This window comes from Thalassophryne amazonica, chromosome 1 (genome assembly GCF_902500255.1).
Source record: "Thalassophryne amazonica chromosome 1, fThaAma1.1, whole genome shotgun sequence".
NCBI classification, from domain to species: Eukaryota; Metazoa; Chordata; class Actinopteri; order Batrachoidiformes; family Batrachoididae; genus Thalassophryne; species Thalassophryne amazonica.
In genome coordinates, this window is record NC_047103.1 from 7,311,168 (window position 1) to 7,329,115 (window position 17,948).

Below are 17,948 nucleotides of genomic sequence, written 5' to 3' on the forward strand. Positions count from 1 at the left end.
TAATTACTGTAATTCTCACAGACGTTCTTTCATATTTAGATCGCGGGTGGAACGGCACAAACAGCCTCTGTATGCAAACATCTGAAAGCACAAAGCTAAAACTTCATCTACTCAGAGCCAAGAGTCAAATTAGCTGCATAATGCTTTACGTTCTGTGAGGAATCTCAGCAAATAAACCACCAATTTTTAATTTCTTATCCACCGAGGTTTGACAGCACAACTTCTCTCTGTCTGTCTTCGCTCTGTTTTCTCTCATTTCCAGAAACACACACTTTGGCACGAGTCATCGTGCAGGCATAAGTGGAAAATGGTTTTCATGCTCCTCCTTGGGTTGGGGTTGTGGTGCAACGGGTCCTGGAGTAGGGGGGAGGTGGTTTTAGGGAGGCCCCTCAAGATGTCTGACATGTTTCTGCAGGACCGCAGGCCGCTAGCTGGCGTGGAGCGCAGGCTTGTGGTGGGCTGTTTGTCTGCGTGAAGCTGGCATGGCCCATCGTTCCACTGCATCTGGTCCCCATTAGCCGAGCCGAGACTATAAAGCAGGGAGCCGGCGGCGGAGAGGAACACTACAGTTCCTGTCTGGATCATGGGGCTTTCTCACTGGCTGTGCGTGTTCTGGCTGCAGGCAAGCCTGCTGTTGTACGCCGTCGACTGCTCGGGAATGGCACAGGGGGAAGTCCACGCCGGCCTTCAGACCGCAGATGGACAGGTAAGAGGAAAACCTCAGCATAAAGATAATTACCACCTGTCATAATCAATAGATGGTTGAATTTTGTTTGGTGGAATCGAACTACAAACCTGTCAAATAAAAGTTAGAGGAGGAGACTTCACCTCATGTATGAGAAACTTGATTTTAAATTGAAAAATCAACAGGTCCACAAATTTTTAGACGTCGTCTGCATCAGAACTAAAATGTGCTGAAGTCACATGTGACAGTAATAATGGCAGATTGTCTACTGTTGCCAAGATATTTAACTTTTTTTTTTTTACATTTTACAACTACATGATTTTATTGTGTTTAGAGTTTTTGTGACAAATCATAAACAGGACATTTCATGTTTTTTCTGATTGTTTACATAATAATATTTTATTTCATCTGTTCTCTTTTTGTAACACTTTAAAAATCTGCAAAAAGGTTTTATATTTACCAATTGTAACACATATCGTTAAAAACTCGAGCCAATCAACAATTCCAAACATCACTTTTATTCTCAGCGGCTTTTCAAGTAAAATTTGACTATTTATTTCGGAAGCATTTTGGCTGCAGACCAGCGTTAAAACTATGTCCACCTCTTTTGATGTTTTAATGGCTCTTGATTTACGTGCTTCTATATTGGTTCTTAAGAACTCAATACCTCAGAACAGCCACAATTTAATTAAGATTTAATAAGCATTGGGACTTCCAAAAATCAAAAGCAGTGATATATTGTTTGGAATTGACAGAATAAAATAAATAAATAAATAAATACATAAAAATGAATGGAAAACTGATCTAAACTGCGCCTGGTTGGTTAAACCAGACACGGCATTAATAATCAAAATGTGCAAAGGACTAACCAGCCAAAATAAACTAAAATACTGACTCAGTGGATTTGTCCATCTGTCCATCCAGAGCTACATCTCACTAAACCCTCAGTGGATTTGAAAACCCTCATATTTGAAATGATGCTTGGAATTCTGAAAGTTTTACCTACATAAACAAAGTTAACATCTAACTGCTGCCGAGTGCAAACGGCTTGTAACCTTATTTAGAGGTTAAAGTTTCACACGGTTCAAATTTCAACACGGACATTCCGAATGAAGACGGAGACGTTTGGTGACCTTTAGTGGTGGTTTGTGGAGCCCACCGGGAGGATATGAATCACATATCATTTGATTTTAATTTTAAAAAACAACCAGATGCAGAGCAGAAAATTATTTCTGTAAAATGACCTCCTCCTCTAAGATATTTCCTGGGTTGTGATACATATTTAAATAACTCAGGGTTACCTCAGGAATCTAAATAATTTTGTTTTGAAGGTTTGGTGAGTTTACTTAGTGACGCTGGTGGAACATCAGCTCAGTCTGATTCCTCCTGCGCCGTGACGCTCATCGTGGTCGAGTGTGGCTCAGAATGGTGGAGGAAGAACACCTACAGACCCCCTTTTTTGGGGGGGGGGGGTGCAAAGACAAAGTCTCATTGTAATGGTTTTTGCAGCCGTGGTGCCATCGCACCACAAATACTCCCTGTGTGGAACAAACTCCTCCAGCCGCCCCTTGTTTTTCATGTGGCTGCCAGCTGTTAGACTTTAAACTTGTGGTTGACATTTTTGTGTGGACAGCGTTCATGTTCTGTCCAAAGTCATCACCCCCACACGGACAACGCGTCCAGCAGCTGCATGGGTTTTATTTGGGGATTCTTTTCTATCTCAGCCGTTCTGCGCCACATATGCGTTTTTCTGCTAAAGCTAATTGCGGTATAATTACAGCGTGCAAATGCTAAGTTTCAGATGTGGCGGGAGCGAAGTGTCTTTTCACGGGCTGCTTTTCTTTTACTTAACTTGTTTGTGTCTGTTGCTGTAAGTCACTTGTTCCATATTGTAGTTTATTTCATTCATTAAGTCATTTAAGAAGGCAAATCGACTCATAAAACAGCAGCAGCTTGTTTGACTTTTGCTGCGTTTCTTTAGCTGCGACGTAACAAACAGTGTCGCTAATTTGGTGACGTTGTTGCTAGATTTAGTCACTTTGACTTTCCTGAAGGACTAAAAATCCTTCCTAACGACAAAACTGATAGGTCAGTAAATATTTGAATATAATAAAATTACAAAAACAGCAATAATAAATGTTTCAAAAACAAAGACAAAATCCCACCACATTCCTGTGTGGCTGCAAACTGCAAAGCAATAATGTCCTTGAAAATGAGGCCATCTGTGAATCTGATACTCAGTGAACTTATTAAACTAAATAACTTAATGATTTTTAATGCTATGGCAGCAGGACAATGATGGCAGCAAAATAAACTGCAAAAAGACACTAAAGGCAGCAGGTTTGACCCTCTTCCCTTTCTCTCCCCAGCATAATGATGAAAAACAGCAGAGGGCGCTATCCTTAACTGTTGGTGCCAGCGAACAGGAACAGGTAAGTTGTGCTACATAATATCATGAACACAAACTGTGACTCTTCCACTTGATCTGCAAGATGAAAGTATCAGCAATAAATACAACAAAAATTACAGCGCCGCACTTGTAGAGTGCAAACCAACACTATTTGACAATTCCACAAAATTTTTACCTTGGAAAACATTTTCAAGGTCAAAGTCCTGCTAAATTAGATGTGATCAAATGCCAGGAGGATGTATTTAGTTTATGCACTTGAATCAAACATTTGTTGAGGTGTTGTCAGGTTTCTTGTTTTTCAACTTTTCTGGTTTCTGAATTCTTTTTGAGGTTATCTCTGCTATGCACAATATATCATTGCTTTTAGTTTAAATATAAGACAGACAAACAGGCATCCAATTTTGGTGGTGTAGGTAAATCCATAACAGAAATATGAGAGTGATTGTGGCACGTTTGTTTAAGATATAATGTAAAATACACATTAAATAGGATTTTCAATGTTAAATTTAAATGGCCACAAAATCTGTAATCTGGATCAGATCCAGATCAAACTTTGCCAGTTGATAAAGGACACCATCCTACATAACGCTGTCAAATATGAAAGGAATTCTTTTTTTTACAGAGATATGAATTTCTGAAAATTCATTCCATGTTAAAGATAGGGATTTTTCCAATTTTCAAGATTTTTCCTGACTTTGCTCTTTGCTCTGTGACCTTGAAAATTGAATCAGTTCTTGCCTATCAGGATATGAATCTTCAGTAAAAAAAAAAAAAAATTCATCATGATATATGAAAAATTGTGGGGCCAAAATATACTGTCCTCCAACTTTGTTAGCGGAGGTAATAATAGAACAAAGAGGATGTAAACTGGAAGTATTGATTATATTTTTATGACTTAATTGGTACAAAGCTGCTCCATGTGGCTTTAACAACAGTATCCACAACCTGTAATTATGCAGATCAGCATTTGGATTAAATATAGACATTTAAATTTGTACCTAAAAAAAAAACAACAAAAAAACAAAAACAAACAAAAAACAGACTTTGCACAATATGACTGTTTTTAGCGTCTGCTATGGGGAGTGACAAAGTCACATTATCTGTCTGAATCCTAAAATATTCTGTGCAAGCTGCCTGAATTGAACATACAATAACATGTTTGTTATTATTCTACAACCACAAATTCTGCCGTTGCTTCACAGCTAATTTCACAACATTCCACAAAGTGCATCCTGCAGCGCTGGAAACTGGCACACGCGTCCAAATGTAGGTCAACAGCAATTACGCCAACCACTCCAAACGCCGTCCCGATGATTGCAAATGTTTCGTAGCCGATGCTCTCGTCTTTGTTTTCAGCAGAATGAAAACAGAACACAGGAGGAGTTATTATCCAATACAGGCAGCAATCTTTTCATTTTCTCAGTTACATAACTTTATTGGCGGGGAAGCGGGCCCTGCAGGACAATAACCAATTTACCACAACATCCTAATTACCGCAAACCTCATTTCTCTCTCTGTCTGTGACAGTCTGTTTATCAGGAAAATAACTGGATCAATAATTTAAAGAAACAAAAATCTTATTTATGTGTAGATCAATGAGAAAGGCGGGAAATGGCAAAAGCACAGCAGCAACAATAATAATAATAATAATGACAACTCAGCTTGTTCCAGAATGAGTCCAGATCAGGATCTTTGTTTCTCTGTAACTGTCTCACCTTGTAGGTTTTCCTCAGACGGAAAAGACAGCTGGAACACAGAGGCCCCACCCACATGAGACATTCCAGCCTACCTGGAACCGTCACGGCCAAAGGTTCCCCCAACACGCTGATCCAGGTAAAACATTCCGCTGAGGTCTCTTCAGGTTCTGAACCTTCAAATGGACCAACGCTGGGACTTTCAAATGGGCACACACACTTTGCGACGTTACTTCACAGCTCAGTTCAAATGTGACAGGAAATGCCACCAATCATCATCCCGGCAGATTCAACGTGAAATCTGTGCAGCGTGTCGGAAGCCGAGGATTTATTTTGAAGGAGACGAGTCAAAGGTCAAAGTTGTTAAAAATGTATTTAAAAATGACATAGCATTTAAATGCTAATCCAGCAATCTTTAGTCCTGACCTCGTTTAAGTGATGTCATGATGATGTTCCTAGTCGGTACTTTGTTTCCCATAATCCCCCTGCACTTCCCAGAATGCACCGCGGCACCAGAAGAGTTCCAGTGTTTCAAATCCATGTAAACAATGGCTAGCAAGGATGTGGATGGCGCTGATTCAGTGAGTTCACGAGTGATTATGATGATGATGTTCTCCCAAGTTCAGAGGGTTATCTAGAGGAGGTGTAGCACCTGTGATGAACTTCAGCTGTGCTCCGATGTTGTTTTGTTGTCCACACTTCACAAGGTGTGTTTACATTGTACCCTAAACCAGTTTCACGGGCCGAGCAGTCCCCCCTAAAAATCGGTCTGCCCTGCCTTCACTGCACATGCGTCATCAGCCGCGGTTCACCGATTATCACCTCGTTTCTGCTTCAAACTGCCTCCAATCATCATCTGTCTCAGCGATGGATATCTGAAGCTTTTCTACAACAATCATTTCCACATAAATTCAGCATTATTTCATCATAAAAGATGGAGGAAGTGATCAGAGCGCCACGGCTACGCAAGCTGCTAGCTGATGCATTCACTGCGCCTTTGGTTATTTCAAAGCATCACACAGTTTCACCTCGTTTCTGCTTAAAACTGACTTTAGAATGATTTAAGAGCTTTTACTTTGTCATCTGATGGTTAATAATCACATTAATCCATTTGATCGCTTTGAAGAGACTCTTTCTCAGATGAGCTGCTAACGCTCCAAAATAGGGGAGAACCATTCAGTATGCGACACCGGAACTCTGCTGAAGCCAATCTTTCGTGTGAGTCACAGACGGCGAGACGGTGCAAGATGCACAACTACAAAACAGCGAATACTCTGAAAAACACACACTGGATGTCTGCAGCCTTATTGGGGTGCCCGCCGCCCCTCCCACCGCCTCCTTTATCAATCATCCATATGTACAGATTTATGCTTTAACCGTACGTACAAACGTTTCTACGTACAGTATGGAATTTATCAACTTGTGGAATGTGTGTAAATATACGAACAGCACTGACCCCGACACACACCGAGCGCTATGAGATGGAAACTGAAAGTACTGCTGCTGTTGTCTTACATACTTTATTGCATACTTCATATTAATCAGTACATAATTAGTAATTATGATGAGTCCGAAACATGTGTGCAGGCTCATTGGCGTCAGAACATACAAAAGAACAGCTTTACCATCTTAAGATCTTTACCTTTAAAAAAAACTATTCTCCACCTGCTAATACAAGGCATGAAGAAAACAACTTCCCTCCTACAATTTTGTATTAAAAATTAGCTCATATGATTTTTGTGGGTCAATTTTCTTTTAGAGGGGAGCACAGTGGATTAGTGGTTAGCACTGTTGCCTCACAGCAAGCTCAACTCCCACCTTTCGACGTGGAATTTGCATGTTCTCCCCATGTTTGCGTGGGTTCTCTCCGGGTGCTCCGGCTTCCTCCCACATCCAAAGACATGCAGGTTAGGTGGATTGGAAACTTTATAATTGTGTGTGCGGGTGTGAGTGTGTATGTGGCCCTGCGACAGACCGGCGTCCTGTCCAGGGTGTACCCCGCCTCACGCTCTATGACTACTGGGGTAGGCTCCAACTTCCCACGAGCCTTAATTGGACTAAGCGATTGATGATGAGTGAATTAATTTTTAATTAGAAAAATTTTATCACAATAAAAGTAGCAGCACAGCAACATCACAGGAGTGCAAAGGATTGTGGTACCACGCTAACGGTAAATAATTGTCTGCTTATTCTATTAATTGGAATTTTTTATGCTGGTTCTTGTGGTGAGCATGTTAAAGTTTCTTAAGATTATGCCTATAAATGATTTTGTTGTCGAAATTAAGAAACAACATGACACCATAAGGGAAGGTTCGTTGCCCATAACGGGGTTCAAATCTACTGGTGGACAGATTGTTGTCATCTAGTGGCCAACAGACTTATAAAAACATATTTTCTTCCACTGGACATGAGCATATATCCAAATCTGCAGCAAGTTCAACACAGTCATAGATATTATCACAATATTTATGCATGGTTTTTAATGAATGGTGGTGGTGGTGGTGGTGGGGGAGTCTTGGTGACCCTTAATTTTTAATTGGTTCTTCCTCATCTCATGGTCCACCCAGTTCCATGAAAGTAAGTCTGGTAGTCTATGCATAATCCTCCTGACTAACGGTATTCAGGAGATGATCTCTTGGGTAGAAGAAGCAACTCTGTACCACACTAGCGAACCCAAACTGAATAAATTCTGGAACACTTCTCTAGGACTGAACCCTAGAAATACTGTTTCAGTCTAGTACCAGAAAATGGGCACTCAGAGTGCATCACCCACAATATCTGGTTCAATGTTTCATTTGACATTTGATCAATTTTGTCCAAATTAAACCATTAAACCAACGCAAAACCCTTCCATGACCTTGATCTTTCATGGTCACGTGATGTCAAAGGTCATTTGACCAATACAAAGGTGATATACAATTTCATATTACGAGTGTTTCATAGAAGACACATATCATCAATCAAATCCTCAAAATGGCCATCCTTAAACATTGACCTTGGACTGTGGCCTTGATTATCAACCAGTTTTTTGTTGTTGTTTTTTTTTCAAATTTAAATCACTTTGTCCTTGGTTGACCCTTGAACATTTCACCAAGTTTCGGCCAAATCGTCAAATTATTTGTCTTCTATTTTTGATTGTATTCTCTCTCTCAAACACAAAGTCAGCGGGAGTCTGAAGTGGGACCCTGATGACCTTGTGTTCTATTCTAGCGCTAACAAATGTGAAAAACTGTGACGTTTGTGCCATGTGTCCATTAGTGACACAACAGTTCCACTCCAAACTGGTGGAAGAAAAGGGTTCGTTTCCCACATGGGCTCTTGGTTCCCCAAAATAGAACCAGTTCCAAGACCACAACTTTTAATTTAGAACAAGAAGCGATTGTGGGTGGGGAACGGTATTTGGATGTGGCAACTCCCTGAGATCCCATACGGTTTTAGTCCGTGCAGACTGAAAACTCAAAGTGTGGCACAGAAACCAGACTTATTATTCTCTGGTCCATTTGACTTATTGGGTCCAAACTGGACCAAACCAGGTCTTTACTCCTGTCTCTCCTTGGTTCATCAGACGGACAACAGGGCCAGGCGACACCTGGTTCCAACAGGCAGTAAGAAGAAGAGCAAACGTAAATCCCGCGTCGGCTCCTTCTCCCTCCTTAGCAACAACAAGCCATCCACCCCCTTACAGGTGAGTCTCCATGGCAACCATCATGCAAAGAAACAGCTGGGGCGAAGAGGCCGCAGCCATAAGTGGCGTTATACGGCCTCAATGACTGGTTTTACAGCCCGCTTTGGCGCATTACAGGGGACATGTTGCTGAATGGTTTCTCAAATGTAGGACAGCAGATAAAAATTAAAACTCTTCCTGCAGCCTCAAAGAATCTGAACTCCACTAATGTTGTTCCGTCTGTTCTGGTTGGTCAAGCTGACCAGAGGAAGGAGACAGGTGAAGATCGAACAGCCTCAACGGGGGAAGACGAATCGCAGCGGCGCCTTCTCCGTCCTGGTGAGTCATCACATGCACACGCACACGCACACACACACACACAGTGAGAATATTTACCACGTGGCAACGATGTCACGTGACTCACGTTTAAATGTGTTCTTCTGCAGGGAGACCCTCAGACCGAAGGCCAGACCACAGAGAAGAGCAGTCCTACAAAATGAAGTGTTCAGACGGAGCACGAGACTGAATGATTGGATTTATTCTATTAAACACACACACACAGGGCTGGTTTGGAACCCCCTCACCACGCCCAGTATTTACATATTAATTTACTGATAATTTCCAAACGACACAACTAGAACATGGAAGCTGAAGCATTTTCTCCAACCTTTCCTCTGTCCCACTGGTTATTTGTGGGACTTTATCAAAATAAAAACACAAAAATAAAATCTGTTTTTAACTGGCATATTGGGATGGGTGGGTCAGTTATCACAAATAGTCAGATTCCTTGTGTAATTTTGTCAAAACAAAAATTTTGTGATTATACATTTTTAGAATGTTTATGAAATTAGAAATCCAACAAATAAACAACAAAAGTTTCCTTTTTTATGTTATGGCCGCCATCTTGGATTTCCAGCATTGGTGACCTTCAGAAACTAACTTTTCACTTTCTTGAGTTCTGGGTATTTGTGGGTCAACTTTGGGGGCATGGTTAGAGATAACAGCACCATTCTTGGTTTAAGGGTTCATAACCTTTATTATACATTCCAAGGATTGAATACATGTTTGTTTGTTTGTTTGTAATAGACAGTTACAAATATCAGGATCTGATTTTCCTAATAAGGAAAAGACACCCACATGGATGAGGTTCCAGTATCCCATAAGTCAATAAAACTCCAGAATGGCAGCACACTCTGTTACTATTCATCAGCTTCAGTAATGTGTCATTAGTATCTCTGGATGTTTGCCCTCCAAAATTCTTGCTTCGTCACTTCAATCATGATCATAGGTTAACCAGAAGTCCAGAAAGTGAAAGTTAGCTTTCAAAGGTTTCCATTTTTCAAAACCCAAGATGTCTGCCTTAACAACCTTTTGAAAAAAAATGCAAACATTGTTTTTTGGATTCCTCATTTCACAAGCTTTCTAAAAATGTAGTTTACCGTGGAAGGTTCCTGGTTCAAACCTTAGTCTTTCCACATTTCTCTATGTAATCACCATTCAACATGCAGAGCCACCTCAGATCTGCTGTGGCAACCCCGAGTGGAGGAGGAAAAAAGAACAAAGGAGCAGCCAAAGGGGCTTAATTTTATTACATTAAGGAACCGGACTAAAAGGACTGTCGATCTGTGTATGTAAGTTTACACTTTTAAAAGTGCTGAGCGAGTTGGATGGACACATTTCACAATCTGTGGCAAAGAACCGACAAGAGAGTTTCAGCTAAATGGTGATCAGAGTGGGAGGTTAAACACAGACATAAAACCAATGCCTCAACATGGATCCAGTATAAATAAGACTAAAATATCCGCTCACCAGCTGTGATGCCAGACGTGGGACATAGACGTACACGCCATCTGTTCCTCTATACGTGTCCATTAGTTGCACTTTCTTGTGTCCAAGACAACTTAATCCAATTGTATCTGATTTTCACCAAATTTGAACTGGACATCAATGGATTTCAAATCTGAGCATGATCGAGTTTCACAAAGACCCTCTAAGGACCGCCCACTTTACTGTACAGAGTATTGAGTCTTGCAGTTTGTACATTTTTTCCCCCTCTGGGTGTCAGATGGCTCTTTTTCATCTCCCTTATCATCAGTGTTTGGTCTACATAAATAATAAACCTTCTATCTTTAAATTTTGAAAGCAGTACTCTTGTTTACCCAAATCCTAATGTGGTCACGTCATTACGTCAGTAACATGGCTTTTGTGTTCATTTCCAAATACAGTATCAGAATACAAAATACAAATATGTCAATTTATCTCCCAAAGTGATCAAACCACCACTAAAGCTGTTGCATGTCACGGTACAAGTTACTGGCGGAGGATTCTCGGTTATACCGCCTTGCATTTATGAGATCCATGTTTCCAGTTTTAATTCCACTAAAATCTTAAACACCTTAGATTGATTTAACATAACTTCATAACTTCTTCACAGTGATGGATCATCAATACCAGCAGGGTTTTAGCAGTGGCAATCTGGAAAAGCTGGAAAAAACACATTCCTGACATCACCATTCATGTTGTAAAATTATAATTGCTAACGTGATGTTTATATACAGTAACTTTTGTATCTTTTTTCCATCACATCTCTTTGCACTTTTTGATCCACTTGACGTAATTTGGGGTTGAGTGGACAAGAAACCTTCAATAGACAGACCAGGAGTAGCTGGGATTCAAACTAATAACCATTCAATTAATGATAATATTCACTTCTATCTGTGTTACAATTTTCTTTATGTCATTTTTTTCCTCTTTGAGTTGTTTTGTGTTTTTACTGTAAACTGTCACATTTATCAGCCACAGTTTGGACTTTTTCTATGAGTTTCTAATATATTCCTGCATGTTATGAGAACACATGGAAGATCTCATTAATACTGTAGTTTTGTTGTATTTTATCACAGATTCCAAAGGGTATATTTTTGCAGACATATTTCTTGTGTTTATGTGTTAAATTTCAATAAAGTTTTACTGGAACCTGATGGTGTAAATTGCTTTGAGCTTTTTCTTCTTTAAAAAAATAAATACTGAGCACAAAAATGTTTGGGTTCGCGTGTAAAAGGTTCAAAAAAGAAAAGAAAACATGCAGACAACCGTTTCTTAAATTGATCCCATTTACAGACGGCGGTGACTCCAAGTTCAGTTCCTGGTTGGTGAAGAGGGGACAGACAGAACTCAGCAGGATCGTCTTCTGAAAGAGAAGCACATTCATCTTTGTATGTTTGTGCTCCACCAGCCAAAAGTAAATCCTGTGCGAGAGAGGAAAAAGTCAAAACACTGTCTCAACGCTGTGTTTGAGGAGTCAAACGTCTATTTAAAACATCCTCTGGAAGTCTGAAGTGGAAACTTGAATTTCTGGTCTGGACTTGAGTGTTTGTGCAGGACCCTGATGTCAGCATTTAATGAGGTCATGGAGCACTGATCCACATCTGGCTCTCCACCCACGATGTGAGATTTGCCACAAACTCAACATCTTGAGGCGTTTTGACGCTTGGTCACATGCAGCTTTCAGCGCTTGTGTAGATCCACAGGAAGTCACCACCACAGTCACTTCTATTATTTTTCTTCATGTGACAGTTTTTGGTTCAGCTGTAGAAAATGGAAGGGTACAGTTGCATACAGAAGTTTACATACACCCACAGTGGACATAAAAGTGACAGCGATGGTTGGGTTTGCAGGGATTTCTTAAAATTGTTCATTTTGTGGTGTGTAAATTTAATAACATACATCTTTGAGAGGAATAAAGAAGAGTTTGCTGCACAAGCTTCAATTTATTTTTGAGTTTTGTAAAATAAACAAGATCATAATAATACCTACACCCAAGCAGATTTGAGATCAGTGATATTTTGGCCATGGGGCACGTTTCTCTGGATAAGCAGGCGCCTCGGTTTTCAAGATTCCAGCAACAGGAAAAGACCAAGCACACGCACATTTCACCTGGCTGTGGTAGACAGGTGGTGACATCCTGAATGTTCTTGAGAACGTGAGGTGGCTCATAAACCCAAGTGCTTTATCTGACATGTCCAACTGGGAGAACATTTCAGGATTTATCCAAAACATGCAGGCAGGATGACTTTTACCTGGTCTGGTCTGTGAACGCTGTGGTGACCCCTGGAATGTGGCTGAGGATTGTTTCTTCTGGGCTTCCGTACATAACCTGGCCACAGATATGTCAGGAAAAACTAGCGTGATGGACGCTGAAGTGTTAATTACTCTTTATGGTCTTAAGATTTCAAATTGCATATTCTTCTGTAAGCTCTAAAACCTTCTAAAATGATCTGGAGTTTTTGGGGCTCAAACTGTTTTTAGCTCATCCAGATTCGTATTGAATCGTACACATGCGACGGTTCGGGGCACAGACCTGTACTCAGAATACACAGTATGACTGCACAGTATGATTATACACACACATGTATTTGTTTCCTAACCTTTCAATTCATGTCCACAGACTAACTGTCGCTCTAGTTTCAGGCTTTGTGCAGGAGGCGTGGTCTGATGCCTCAGTCCGGTAGGCGTGGCCACAGCCCTCAGGCTGCTGTCTGTGAGCTGAACAGCAGTGATAGAAAACCAAGCAATTGAAGCCAGCGACTGGCTTATTTAACCCACAAAGTTTGGAAGCACGGATGAAATTGGTTAATTTACATTTTTCATCTGAAATATGAACCTAAATGTTGACTCACTGTGCCCAGATGAGATCAGACGGCATTCGAGTTCAGACGTCACCAACTTATGAAAAAAGTTGAAGTTTTATATGAATTAGTATAAAATTTCACAGATGAGATGTTCACTGAATAACGACACTACATACTGTGATGGCTCATCTGTAAAAGCGTGAGGTTTGATGAGATGCCGTAATTCATCTTAAAATGGACAAAATATCAAAGGTGGTCTGGCTCCATGCGCTGTGCAATGGAAAACAAAACACACACTGCACAGTAAATTCATCCCAACGCAAAAGACGAGAGATGTAATTCAATTCATAAATGTTGAATGAAAAAAGAAAGTTTGAATTTATTGACAGTTTGTGTCACAGTGTTGACGCATCTGACCGCAGCTAACTGCTGCTTACAGATTAAAGATACTGTAAAAGTAAAAACCAAACCATGACTCTACTCTCTACTCTTAATGGCTCTACTCTACTCTTTTCTACTCTCCTATTTTACTCTTCCTTTTTAGATATACCTTTATATACTAGCATAGTTCCACCTTAGAATTGGAATATAAAATACAGTAGTGTTCAGAATAATAGCAGTGCTATGTGACTAAAAAGATTAATCCAGGTTTTGAGTATATTTCTTATTGTTACATGGGAAACAAGGTACCAGGAGATTCAGTAGATTCTCACAAATACAACAAGACCAAGCATTCATGATATGCACACTCTTAAGGCTATGAAATTGGGCTATTAGTAAAAAAAAAAGTAGAAAAGGGGGTGTTCACAATAATAGTACTGTGGCATTCAGTCAGTGAGTTTGTCAATTTTGTGGCACAAACAGGTGTGAATCAGGTGTCCCCTATTTAAGGATGAAGCCAGCACCTGTTGAACATGCTTTCCTCTTTGAAAGCCTGAGGAAAATGGGACGTTCAAGACATTGTTCAGAAGAACAGCGTAGTTTGATTAAAAAGTTGATTGGAGAGGGGAAAACTTATACGCAGGTGCAAAAAATTATAGGCTGTTCATCTACAATGATCTCCAATGCTTTAAAATGGACAAAAAAAACAACAAAAAAAAACAGAGAAGCGTGGAAGAAAACAGAAAACAACCATCAAAATGGATAGAAGAATAACCAGAATGGCAAAGGCTCACCCACTGATCAGCTCCAGGATGATCAAAGACAGTCTGGAGTTACCTGTAAGTGCTGTGACAGTTAGAAGACGCCTGTGTGAAGCTAATTTATTTGCAAGAATCCCCCGCAAAGTCCCTCTGTTAAATAAAAGACATGTGCAGAAGAGGTTACAATTTGCCAAAGAACACATCAACTGGCCTGAAGAGAAATGGAGGAATATTTTGTGGACTGATGAGAGTAAAACTGTTCTTTTGGGTCCAAGGGCCGCAGACAGTTTGTGAGACAACCCCCAAACTCTGAATTCAAGCCACAGTTCACAGTGAAGACAGTGAAGCATGGTGGTGCAAGCATCATGATATGGGCATGTTTCTCCTACTATGGTGTTGGGCCTATATATCGCATACCAGGTATCATGGATCAGTTTGGATATGTCAAAATACTTGAAGAGGTCATGTTGCCTTATGCTGAAGAGGACATTCCCTTGAAATGGGTGTTTCAACAAGACAATGACCCCAAGCACACTAGTAAAAGGAGCAAAATCTTGGTTCCAAACCAACAAAATGAATGCCTCGCAGATGTGAAGAAATCATGAAAAACTGTGGTTATACAACTAACTACTAGTTTAGTGATTCACAGGATTGCTAAAAAAAAAAGCAGTTTGAACATAATAGTTTTGAGTTTGTAGCGTCAACAGCAGATGCTACTATTATTACTATCTTGTGCAGCCCTGCGGCATACTCAGGAGTGACTCATCACGTGATTGTTATTCTTAGTAATAATTATCATACCTATTTAAACGGGCTGCACTGTGGCGGTGCACAGACACAAAAACATAAATACAGTGTCGCTGTCCAAACACTTATGGACCTGATAAATTCAAAACTATAAGGTTTATCAGCGTGCACACAAGCCGGCGCAAGGTGAAGTGAGCAGAAAATCCAGAGGCAATGTGATGAGGAAAATAAGGTTGAGTAATCAAACAGGATGAATCATCTCTATTCACTTAATGATCAAAGCCTGCAGCTGATGACGCACGTGTGCAACATTTACAGACACAAACAGTCAAAAAAACTCAATTAAATCACAAGCCAGCGTTATTAATAACACTGTGCTTTTCCCCCGAAGGCCACACGTCTGCTCCAGCGAGAACATCGACACACGAGGTCCGCAGAGCCGTTTAGCACGTAAACACAATGTGCTGTCACAACGTCGCCTCCGTGAGAATTGTACCCATGATGCCTTCTGTCAGACAGTGAGACCTCATTATTATTCATCGTCACAGTGTCAGCTCACTAAGCGCCTTGGGGCAACTGTTTGTTGTGATTTGGCGCTATATAAATAAAATTGATTTGATTTGATGCACCCTGGGAAACTCCCGGAGATGACCTGATGGAGCAGGATGGAATCAGTTACAGTACACACACACACACACACACACACACACACACACACACACACACACACACACACACACACACACACCTGTTCTGGATCAGGATGACTCGTCCCTGTTTTACAGGATGACTGTCAAAGCAGTCATGTGTTCACCTGTGTTTGTTTGTTTGTTTGTCACCTTTTACTCAAAAACATGTGAGCCTGTTTCGATGATGCTTGGTAGGGTAGTGGTGCTTTGACCAATAAGGAACCAGTTACATTTTGGGGTGGACCCAACCAGGAATTTATTTATTATTTGGAGCATTTTTGGGGTGTAATTTTTGAGTTCTTTTGCACCTAAAGAAGCACTCAGGAGAACACATACCATATTTTTCAGAGTATAAGTTGCGGTATTTTTACTACTTTGGAAGGTCCTGCGACATACACAAATGAATTAATTCATTCATATTTTTTAAAAAACATTTTCCTTATTTTCCTCTGTTATTTTGGGACCCCTGGAGGCATATTTTAAACCAGTTATTCTTAATCTTGGTTTTAAGATGGATCGTGATCTTAAATTGCACCCTCATTGGCCATTTTTAAAGTCGTTTAAAAACTTATCTTTATTCCTTGGCTTTTGACACAAATGAGGCTTAGTTTGATAATGTTTTAAGTTGCATTTTAGTGGTTCTTATCTTCATTTTATTGTACTTTAACTTGTCTCTTTGTGTCATTGTTGGCTGTCTTAAGGTGCTTTATAAATAAAGCTGGTATGGTATAAAAGAATAAATACCCATATTAAAAAGTACACTACAACAATGCAGACAAATCCCAAATGAAAGACCTGATAATCCAGAAAAGGCTCGACTTATATGGGTTTTTTTTTCCTCTTGAAGAAGCATTTTTTTCACTTGTAATTACACTTCGGAAAACACTTCACCGTCACCAACAGGCTCTTAAACAATCCACATTCAAAGGCTTTGATCTATACAAGTTTAGAAAATCACCTGACTTTAATGCCCCTTTTACACTTTTTTAATGAAAATGTTACAATGTCGCACTTTTCTGTCTGTTTTCACACCACAATATTTGACATAATGTGATACGATGTGTAGTATAATATTTGATATATTTAATATAATGTGGAGATACGACACATTAACTCACCACTGGTTCTGCAGCATCTTTTCATTGCAGATCACAGATTTGGACCAAGTCCCACCGTTCTAATCAAACCATGGTCCATATGTTGGTCCATGGCAGAATTTGAAAGTACAGTATGTTCAGAAATCATCAAATTATCAGAGGAAGCAAAGGTCAGGGGTGAAAGCACCATCTTTTCACTACATCTATTCAGTCATCCAGACCCACAAACAAATGCAAGTGTTAAAATTCTGCATACTTTTTCATTTTTTAAAGAAAACTGAAGCCCATATATGTATTGTTTTAGGAGAAACTGACAAGGAGTCTTGGCCTTGGTGGTCACCAGACAGAGGCTTAGGAAATGGAACTGAATTAACTACGTGCACTGTAAAAAAAAAATCTTGTCAAATTTACGGTGAAAAACTGGCAGCTGTGGTTGCCATTTTTTCACCGTAAAACATACAGTGATATTGTATATGGCTTCACGGTAAGGTATATTAACACTTGTAAAAACAACAGTTTGAAAATGTTCCAATAAAGATGAGTTACTGTTAAAATAACGGTGAAATTGTATATAGGCTCATGGTATAGCTGTACAATTCACACTGTAACCCTGTTGCTTTGATGATGATGATGACTGTTCAATTCACAGTATAAACCTTTTAAGGTGAATTTCTATCCATTCCACATAATTTATTACCCTATTTTATGGTTTATTCCTGCTAAAAACAACAGCACAAAAATGTATCGGAAGTTACAGATAATCGATAAATTCCAGTGTTTTTTCTGGTACATTTGCAATTACTAAGAAGCTGAAATTGACTTTTAACACGATCGCTTTTGAAAGCATCAAAAGCGACAAAAGACCCAAAGAATGAGCCAGTATTTCCATGTTTGACCATACTGCCCCCTGTAGGAAGCTGCACAGACACATCCTGAGAGTACCCACAAAATCAGCTCTCTACTAATCATAATGCTCTGGTCAGGCGGAGGTCTTGAAAAATAAAGTCATACTAACTTACGGTTTTGTGAAAATATTGATAGAATAACTCCATTAATGTCAATTCTGTCATTTGTACAAAGTTAAAATATAACATTATATCTTTTAATGTTGAATAATGCACTAATTCTGAGGTTTTGTAACAAACACAGACCGCAAAGCATTCTGGGTAAAAGTGCCTCTGCTAAACACTGA

General features: G+C 39.8%; 1 protein-coding gene across 1 annotated transcript; it reads left to right on the forward strand.

The window, feature by feature from the left end:
- The first annotated feature begins 341 nt into the window (after positions 1 to 341).
- Positions 342 to 11,431, forward strand: si:dkey-12l12.1. Its single transcript, XM_034194412.1, has 6 exons — positions 342 to 706; positions 3,055 to 3,117; positions 4,818 to 4,928; positions 8,355 to 8,474; positions 8,712 to 8,792; positions 8,900 to 11,431. Exons 1-6 carry the CDS (start codon positions 584 to 586, stop codon positions 8,951 to 8,953), a joined length of 552 nt encoding a protein of 183 aa, XP_034050303.1. The 5' UTR covers positions 342 to 583; the 3' UTR covers positions 8,954 to 11,431.
- Positions 11,432 to 17,948: the final 6,517 nt, after the last annotated feature.